The sequence below is a fragment of the Neomonachus schauinslandi genome, chromosome X (assembly GCF_002201575.2).
Source record: "Neomonachus schauinslandi chromosome X, ASM220157v2, whole genome shotgun sequence".
NCBI lineage: Eukaryota > Metazoa > Chordata > Mammalia > Carnivora > Phocidae > Neomonachus > Neomonachus schauinslandi.
In genome coordinates, this window is record NC_058419.1 from 76,115,962 (window position 1) to 76,125,388 (window position 9,427).

At 42.0% G+C, this 9,427-nt stretch overlaps 1 protein-coding gene across 1 annotated transcript; it reads right to left on the minus strand.

Annotated features, from left to right (window-relative positions):
- Window positions 1–8,244: 8,244 nt before the first annotated feature.
- LOC110570617 (profilin-2-like) lies at window positions 8,245–8,706 on the minus strand. The gene has a single exon (XM_021678689.1). It carries the CDS (start codon window positions 8,704–8,706, stop codon window positions 8,245–8,247), a length of 462 nt encoding a protein of 153 aa, XP_021534364.1.
- Between the last annotated feature and the right edge of the window lie 721 nt (window positions 8,707–9,427).

A 9,427-nucleotide genomic window follows, 5' to 3' on the forward strand; every position in this document is an offset into this window, starting at 1 on the left:
GCAGTGTTTGGACCTTGGCCAGAGTGTGGTGAGTTTTAACTAGGTGTGCTCTGGTCTTCTTGTTAAATGAGACCTGATGCTACTTCCACTACAACTTGCAGAACTCTCTGGTCAGGAAATGTGGTGGGGACAAAGGTTTCTGCTGGTCTTCTAGGAAAGGGCCTACTGTGCTTGGACTGAGGCAAACTTGACCCTGAAGGGCAGTACTGACATAGCACAAGAGTGTGGGACCTGGTGTAAGCAATTTAGGCAGCCAGTGTGGAAGCTGTTGTGCTGAAGTTGGTTCTGTGTTTATGCTGAGGGGTGGGAAAGGGACATTGAACCAGCTAGCCCCTTTGTCCCTGGAGGGGGGTCCCTGAGGTGCTCCTCTTAGGGAAGCACTCCAAGAAGAGTAAATAACCTCTCCCATGTGTGTCTCAGGCATTTATTAGATTGCTGATTTCATGCTGTCCCTCTTTCTGTTTTTTGCCTGCCTTCTCCCCAGGAGTAGAACAGTGCCCTTCAGGCTTTATCCCAGCCAAGCCTACTGACTTTTAAAACTCCAGCCTTTAGGGACATGGTGTGGGTGGTAGCTTGTGCTGGTCTTTTGGGGGAGGGTTTTACCATGCTGGGCCTGATGGAGGTTTGACTGAGAATGGCAGTCATGCCAGAGTGCAGGGTCATGAAATTTGGATCTAGCAAGCTATGCAGCCAGTGTTGGGGCTGAGCTGCCCTTGGCAGGTGGCTCTGCATGTATGCTGAGTGGGGAGGGGAATGATGTCCACTGGCTCGTTTGTCGCCAGAGGCTCCTCTGTGAAAGCTACTTCTCAGGGGCATGCTCCATGAAGGGTGAATAATCTCCCCCTTGTGTGCCCCAGGCATTCCTCAGATTGTGCAGTCTGCTCCTGAGGTTGTTTGCCTGCCTTCTCTCCAGGAATGGGACAGCACTCTCAGGGCTCTATCCCAGCCAAGCCCACTGACCTTTAAAACTCCAGTCTTTAAGCCCCACTGATTACAAGAACTCATGAAAATCAGCCCATCTAATTTTTCCAGCCAATGAATTTGGGGAAGTATTCTCTTTGTGTGTTCCCCTGTGTGTTCCTCTCTTTCACCCTTCTCCATGACCATAGCTCCCTTCCCTGGGGCAACACCTGCAATCCATTTCTCTCTCAAGCCATGTCTCTGGACTTCCTACCTTCCTTGATGTGGCCTCTTCTCTCCCCCTAGTTGTGAGGTTTGCTCTGTCATCCTCAGGTTGATTTCTTGGGTATTCAGAATTAATTGTTGGTTATCTAGTTCTTTTTGAGAGAGGAGAGGAGTGTAGGGTACTCCTACTATGCTGTCATCTTAGCTCCTCCTTTCAGTAGGTTGACTTTTAGGGGTGATTGGGTCATGAGGGTAGAGCACTCATGAATAGAATTAGTGCTATCATAAAGGAGATCCCACAGAACTACCTAGGACCTTCCACCATGTGAGTACACAGCAAGAAGATGCTGGCTGTGAACCAGGAAAATGGTCCTTGTCAAGATACAACAATGCTGTTGCCTTGATTTTGGATTTTCCTGACTCCAAACTTGTTGTTTATAAGCTACCTAGTCTTTGATAGCCTTTTTTAGATGCCCAAACAGGACTAAGACATCACTCCTTAACTACCTTACTTAAAATTATAAAGCTCACTACTTCATTCCAGCATTTCCTGGCTCCCTGTCTGCTTTATTATTTTTTTGGCCCTTATTATCATCTGATGCACTATGTATTTTATTTAATTTTATGTATTTTCTGTCTCCCAGACTGGAATATAAGCTCCATGAAAGCATGGGTTTTTCTATATTTTGTTAACTGTGGTGTTGCCCATACCTAGAACAGTGCCTGAAACATAGTGGGCACTAAGTAAATATTTGAATGAATAAATAAATATACTCTCTAATACCACTTCCTACATTGTATTATAATTTGCTTGTTCACAGTAATTACATAGTAGGCACTCAATAAACATTTGATGAATGAATGAAATACAAAAGATTTTATAAACTCTAAAGCATTCAGTGCTATATTATTATGAAGTGGCTACCTTGTTCCCTTTTAGGCCACAACAATGAGGCTGCTTGCTGCTATTCTTAAGAACTGCCTCTACCCTTTCCACAAGAGGCAGCACTTTATTCTTACTCCCCACCCCCACACCTGGCCACTTCAAAATCATTTAAAGCCTCTGCTATACCTGGCACTTTAAACCCCAAATTTTCTTTCTTTTTTTAAAAATTTTATTATGTTATGTTAGTCACCATACAATACATCATTGGTTTTTGATGTGGTGATCCAGGATCCATTGTTTTCATATAACACCCAGTGCTCCATGCAGTATGTGCCCTCCTTAATACCCATCACTGGGCTAACCAATCCCCCCTCCCCCTTCCCCTCTAAAATCCTGTTTGTTTCTCAGAGCCCATAGTCTCTCATGGTTCATCTAAACCCCAAATTTTCAAACTCTACTGTCAAACACATAGGAGCTCAGCTTATGCCCCCCATTTCCAAATACAGGCTTCCCCTGCTATCTGAACATCTAACATTCTTATGAAACCTTTCATAAGCCAGAATGACATAAAGCAAAGAAACAATTACCATTAATTTTTTTTGCCATTTATTTTTTTTAATTTTTTTAATTCTTATGTTAATCCCCATACATTACATCATTAGTTTTAGATGAAGTGTTCCATGATTCATTGTTTGTGCATAACACCCAGTGCTCCATGCAGAATGTGCCCTCCTCAATACCCACCACCAGGCTAACCCATCCTCCCACCCCCCTCCCCTCTAGAACCCTGTTTGTTTTTCAGAGTCCATCGTCTCTCATGGTTCGTCTACCCCTCCGATTTCCCCCGCTTCATTCTTCCCCTCCCACTACCTTCTTCTTCTTCTTTTTTTTTTTCCTTAACATATATTGCATTATTTGTTTCAGAGGTACAGATCTGAGATTCAACAGTCTTGCACAATTCACAGTGCTTACCAGAGCACATACCCTCCCCAGTGTCTATCACCCAGTCACCCCATCCCTCCCACCCCACCCCCCACTCCAGCAACCCTCAGTTTGTTTCCTGCAATTAAGAATTCCTCATATCAGTGAGATCATATGATACATGTCTTTCTCTGTTTGACTTATTTCACTCAACATAATACCCTCCAGTTCTATCCATGTCGTTGCAAATGGCAAGATCTCATTCCTTTTGATGGCTGCCTAATATTCCATTGTATATATATACCACATCTTCTTTATCCATTCATCTGTCGATGGACATCTTGGCTCTTTCCACAGTTTGGCTATGGTGGACATTGCTGCTGTAAACATCGGGGTGCACGTACCCCTTCGGATCCCTACTTTTGTATCTTTGGGGTAAATACCCAGTAGTGCAATTGCTGGATCATATGGTAGCTCTATTTTCAACTTTTTGAGGAACCTCCATACAGTTTTCCAGAGTGGCTGCACCAGCTTGCATTCCCACCAACAGTGTAGGAGGGTTCCCCTTTCTCCACATCCCCGCCAACATCTATCGTTTCCTGACTTGTTAATTTTAGCCATTCTGACTGGTGTGAGGTGGTATCTCATTGAGGTTTTGATTTAATTACCATTAATTTTATACAGAAAATATTCTGAGCATTCCCAGGTCCAAAAAAATAATCTCTCTTAGACTTTTTTGATATCATAGGACACATCTTGCTAATGGATGCACAAAATAAATCCAGATGAAGTACAGACACAGTTCAAAGCTATGGCAGCTTGATGCTGAGATGCTGAATGTAGTTTTCAGGGAAAGAGCTTGGTGGCATCACTCTTGCTACAAAGGGTGCATGCTACCTCTGTAATGGCTCACTGCAAAACAAATGCTGAACACTTTTTTTTTCATCTTTTTCTTTTTTTTGTAAAAGTGAAAATCCTCTTCAAATTTCTTTTGGTTAGCAAAAACAGGTACTAACGTAGGTCTTTCATTAAACTGAGTGGCATAACATGAACTTTTGAAAAGCAGGGCTACTTGTACTTGCCTGAAGACAGAGATCTCTAAATCCCCACACCCATTTCTATGGCTGACCTGATATCTAAAACACTTTATACTTTCCAAATCACTTTGTGCACATTTTTTTTCATTTGATCTCCACACCAACCCTGTAAGTATCAACATCTCCATTTTCTATGTGAAGAACCAGAGGCCCATAAAGGTAAGTGGTTAGCCTAGGATCATACACTTAATAAGTACTAACTCAGGGCTGGACTTCAGATTCTCAGAATTCAAGACTTTTCACCTCATTGTAAATGACTTTATAAACAATCCAACAAGAAAAATAAATGACCATATGAGTAAATTAATAAAATGCATGTACAACTCTTAATTGGCAGAGAATATGCACATTCCATGCAGTAATGAGGAAGGACAACACCCAAATGGAGTTTTTCCACTCAATTCCTATACCATTAATTATCTACCATTCATTTGACACGGAGCTCACCCTACACAAGGAACATAATAATCACATAGAGCCTCAAAGTGAGAGCTAAAGTTTTCCCAGAATGAACTGCTCCACGGCTTAGAGGCAAGGGAGTTAGTGAATGGTATTCGGGAGTGGAGAAAAGGAGGGACAAAGAGGAATCATCAACAACCTCCCCTCATTCTCCACTCATTTAAACTATAGGCAACCAAGGAAGGGGTTTCCCTGGAAAATAATTTCTTTGTCTATTCATATGTCTGTCATTCATTTAATCATCCAACAAGTTGTGTATTCACTGAGAACTTCATAGTGCAAAAGCCTGCTAGTGGAGGTTAGAGTGAAACAGTCATCTCTAGGGAAACCAGCTGGCAAATAAGGGAGAGAAGATATGTATATGTATACTAAAGACTGTAATTTGAAAGATTTAAGTGTTGTGGGAGAGGTGCAAAGAACAAGGTGGAGGATTCCAAGGCATGAGGAAATACCTCCAAATTTGGGGAATAAGTAATATCCTTATAGAATGGGCCTGGTGTCTGGGCCTAGAAAAATGAGTAGGATATGAGCTTGAGATTGTTAGGGAATGAGAGGGGGAGGGCAAGTGGTGGCAATTTCTGAAAACACTAAGGGGGAAATTGTGAAGCATGTCCTGAAAACTTTGAGTTGTTCATTGTGGTTGGACTGTGGGGTGCAAGAGAGGAAAAATGGGCACCAAGACAGCAGAATATATGCTAAGGTTAGCTCCTGATTTCCACTGTGAGCACCCAGAACACAAGGGAGGAGCACATAGGTTGGATGGAAAAAGGAGATGGGTCCTCCCAACAAGGCTTAAGTTTCCTTGTTCTAACCTTGAGCCCTCCCATAATGGTCTTCCTTAAAGCCTTCTGGAAATAGGACAGCTAGAATGAGTTTCTCTCCACGTTCAGTTCAATCTTATTTATTCAAGGCACATTCAGTCTCCAAGGAAAGACTTTACCACAGCAAAAGGCTAGGGCTATAGTCTTGTCCAGCAGTGAAGTGTTTTTCTCTGGCTGGAAAAGGCAGGATCTTTGCTGGGTGGCTAACTACCTGGATTCTTTCCCCTTTCCCAGCTTACCACCCTGGGCCTTAATCAAGTTTCTCAATGGGACATCTGGGTACTTAACTTGTCCTCTAATGAAGGATTTGCCTGGGCACCCTTACCTGGTAAGGCCATTTTTCCTAAGTGGCTCTATTTCCTGAACACACCTCTTTGCTTGGGAAATCCAGGCTGCAAAGAATGATGTAGGAGGCTCAATTATCTTCAGAATTCACCTTCCTCACCCTTTATCTCACTTCCCTTTTTTTCCCTTCTGGGATATAAATCATTCCACACTGAAGTTCTGTAAACCACTTCCACATTTAATTTTTTCCTTGATTTATTGCCTTGCCACTATTTGAAGCTCTTTTCTTAACAGTAGCCTGTATGAAAAAGCAGTAGGAGCTTTTGTTAACTAGAAGCTCAATGTAAGTCAGCAGTATGATGTGGCTGCTAAAAAAGGTAAGGCAATTTCATTAGAAAGAGAGGGCCCAGAAGGAGGGTGATGAAGGCTTTTGTTCTGCTTTACTGTTCCACCCTGAGAGTCAGCTTCTGCTGCCTTACCACCCTGATTAAGGATGCTGCAGATGGAGAGGGCCGTTGTCCTGAGAGATTGCAATCACATTGGCCTCCTGATAGTTTCTCAATAGACTAGGCACATTCCTTCTTCAGGGCTTTTAAAGGGCTCTTCTCTCTACCTGAAACATTTTCCCTAGTTTTTGACATGGCTATTCTTTTATTTCATTAGGCCTCTGTATGGATATCTTCTCTCCAGAAAGGCTGCCTCTGACTTCATTGTTCAAAATAGTTTCTCCCATCATTCTCTATCTCCCTTTATACTGCTTTGTTTGTCTTTGTAACATTAATCATCTCCTGATACATATTATCTGTTTCTCCCATTAGAATATAAGCTCCATGAACATAAAGTATTTGTTTGTCTACTGATATATCTAAAACAGTGCCTGACACATAGTGAGAGCTCAATACATGTTTGAATAAACAAAGTACTTCATAGCATTTACTTCATGGTACTATAATTTATCTTTTCACTCATCTTGTCCCCACTAGAATCTTATCTAAGAAACCTCTTTTTTTTGACATTTAATTAGCCAATGCCTAGCATGGAATGTATTGGATGAATGGTTGGGTGTCTTGTCAGGGATGTTGCAGAGGGGTTTCAAACATTGGGTGGGGTTTGCCTAAACCCACGCTGCCCAATTCAGTAGCCACTAGATACATGTGGCTATGGAACACTAGAAATGAAGCAGTTGGTTTAAGATGACTGATAAGCTGAGACTTACATTTGCAAATGTAAAATACACACCAGATTTTGAAACCTTGGCATAAAAACATGTAAAATATTTCATCAGCAATATTTTCATTGAGTATATATGTTTAAATAGTAATATTTTGATGTATTGGGTTTAATAAATTATATTCTTAAAATTAAGTTCACCCATCTTACTTCTTCTTTATTGTGGCTACCAGAAAACTTGAAACTACATATGTGACTAGAATTATATTTGCTTTGAGTAGCACTGCTCTAGAGATTTTGACAAACTCCATGTTTAAACCTTGACCTTTACAAGCTTGTGAGGGTATGTGTTGGGGGTGCTGTAGAGGTGGGTCCTTGTAATTAACACAGAAGAGAGTTCTCCATAATCACTGTTCCTGGGGGACTGGTGACAGCAGGACCAAATAAGTACCAGGTCAAATAAGCACTATGGTTTGTTACTAAACCTCATCGTTCTCATTCCTGCCTTCTCTCACCCAGAGTCCTCAGAGCTGCTAGCAACAAGCCAGATTGAATGGTTAGAATTTTTCACCTCCTTTCTTAGTTTCATGCCCACCCTGACAATGAGAACAATGAATAGATAAATGGTCCAAAGGTGAGCTACAAATTCAAAAAGGAGAATCTAGCCACAAGCACCTTGGATAATCTATACCCAGCAGAATTCCACTTTGGAAAGTCTCTCTTTTCCTGAAAAGCAATTTTAGCCATGTAACCAATTCCCGTCAGAGCTCTGTGCTGAGTTATCCAAATAGAGAGAAGAAGAAGATACATCATCTGCTCTTTAAGGGGATTATAATAAGTTTGGGAAACAGAACCTATGTGTGTGGAAAGTTAAACAAGAACACAAAACAGTCATCCAAGAAATGTTGGGCAGAGTGTGATTAAGGGCCAAACAAATGACCCAGAGTGTTAATGCTTTAGGAATTCAAATCAGTGTCAACTCCAAGGGTCAAGGAAAGTAGAGAAAGCTTCCTCACAGAGGTGGTACTTGAGCTGGACCTTGGAGGATCTGTGTGTTGTTACAAAATCCTAGATTTCCATAGGTTAAAAGGCCCTCAGAGACATTGTGTACTCCACATTATGTGGATAAGGAAATTGAGACTCAGAGAGAAAAGTCTCATGGTAAGTAAGGAAAAAGTTGGGATTAGAACCAAGATTTCCTAGTTCCCAGTATACTACTCTCTCCTTCAGGTGCTAAGGAAGGATGGTGTTCTAGGTATAAAAAAGGCCCAGAAGCCCTAATGCCTTAACACTTACTCCTCAATCTGCCCCCTCCCCCAACACACACACAACATATACACACACAGAGACATACACACACATCTCCAAACCTTATATGGGATCTCCCTTTCTGTTCTCCTCAAGACCAGGTTAACTTAGCAGATAATACAGATAACACTGAATTAAAATTCCAGTCAAACACCAATTCCTTTTTATTTAGTTAGAAATGGGCCATGCGTTGATGAATGGCCTCTCTGATGTAACCTGCCATCTCAAAAGCCTTAAGGTTGAGAGGCCCTCCTTCTGTTCCTTTTTGTCCCATCACCACAAGGTATACAGACTCAATCTGAACTACAGTCACTGCCTGGCTGCTCCGACTCTGGCCTTTGGTGCGGAGGTCCATGGTGTTGTTGCCCTCAGTGTAAAGGTTGTCCCGAATCAACAAGCATTTGGTCCCTGCAAAGGTGATTCCCTGAAGAAACAACTTCTCTCTCCCCTCTCTCGCCAGCAAGATCTGAATTTCTTCCTGGGTCAACTGGAACAAGTTGCCTTCGGGGTAAGAAGCTAACAACCAGGGTGGGGAATTGGTGATAATCGCTGCATCACAGCACATCCCAGTTTGTAGGAAGAGGGTGATGCAGTCTTGCCAGACCTCTTCGCTGATATCCCCTATGCACTGCATGATTCAAGTAAGCTGTCTCTAAAAGATGAATAATGTTCTTTCTAGTAATTTGGTCTGCAAAAGAAGTTTGTTAGCAGTTGGTTTAAGATGACTGATAAGCTGAGACTGAAATAACCTAAAAACACAGTCTGTTTCTGATAGTCTCTCCCCAGTAGCAAAGTGGAGGAGGTCTTGGTGACTTGTATGAAGTTATGGCCCAGCTGCCCTCTGCTGTGATTTATCAAGCTATCTCTTGAGTATGAGTGAGGTCACAAAGGCTCTGTGACTTTTTAAATAGTCATCATCCACCACATTATGGGTGACTTTTGGTAGCAGCTTTCTGAAGGTGTACCTCTAGCTATTGAGATAGAAAATGGAGCAAAGTATACCTACTTCCGTAGGATACCATGGGAAGAACACCAACCCCCAACAATGGAAAAGCCCTCAAAGTAGAACATAAGTGGGCAACAATCGAGTTGGAGATTTGGTTATAAAACAGGACACATTTGCTGCAGCAACTAGCATTTCAGATGTTGGCTAATCTTGCTGAGGCCTGAGCTCTAGGTACAAAGTCAAAAGTCCCACAGACTCAGCAGTTCACAGCTCCTTTTGGGAAAACCACAATAGCCTCCTCATGGATTCCCTGCCTTCAGACTCTTTCCTTCTAGTTTATCTTCTGGCCCACACCAGCTGTGAGTTTAGAGTTATTCATTCCTATCTAGCCATTCAGCAAGTATTTATC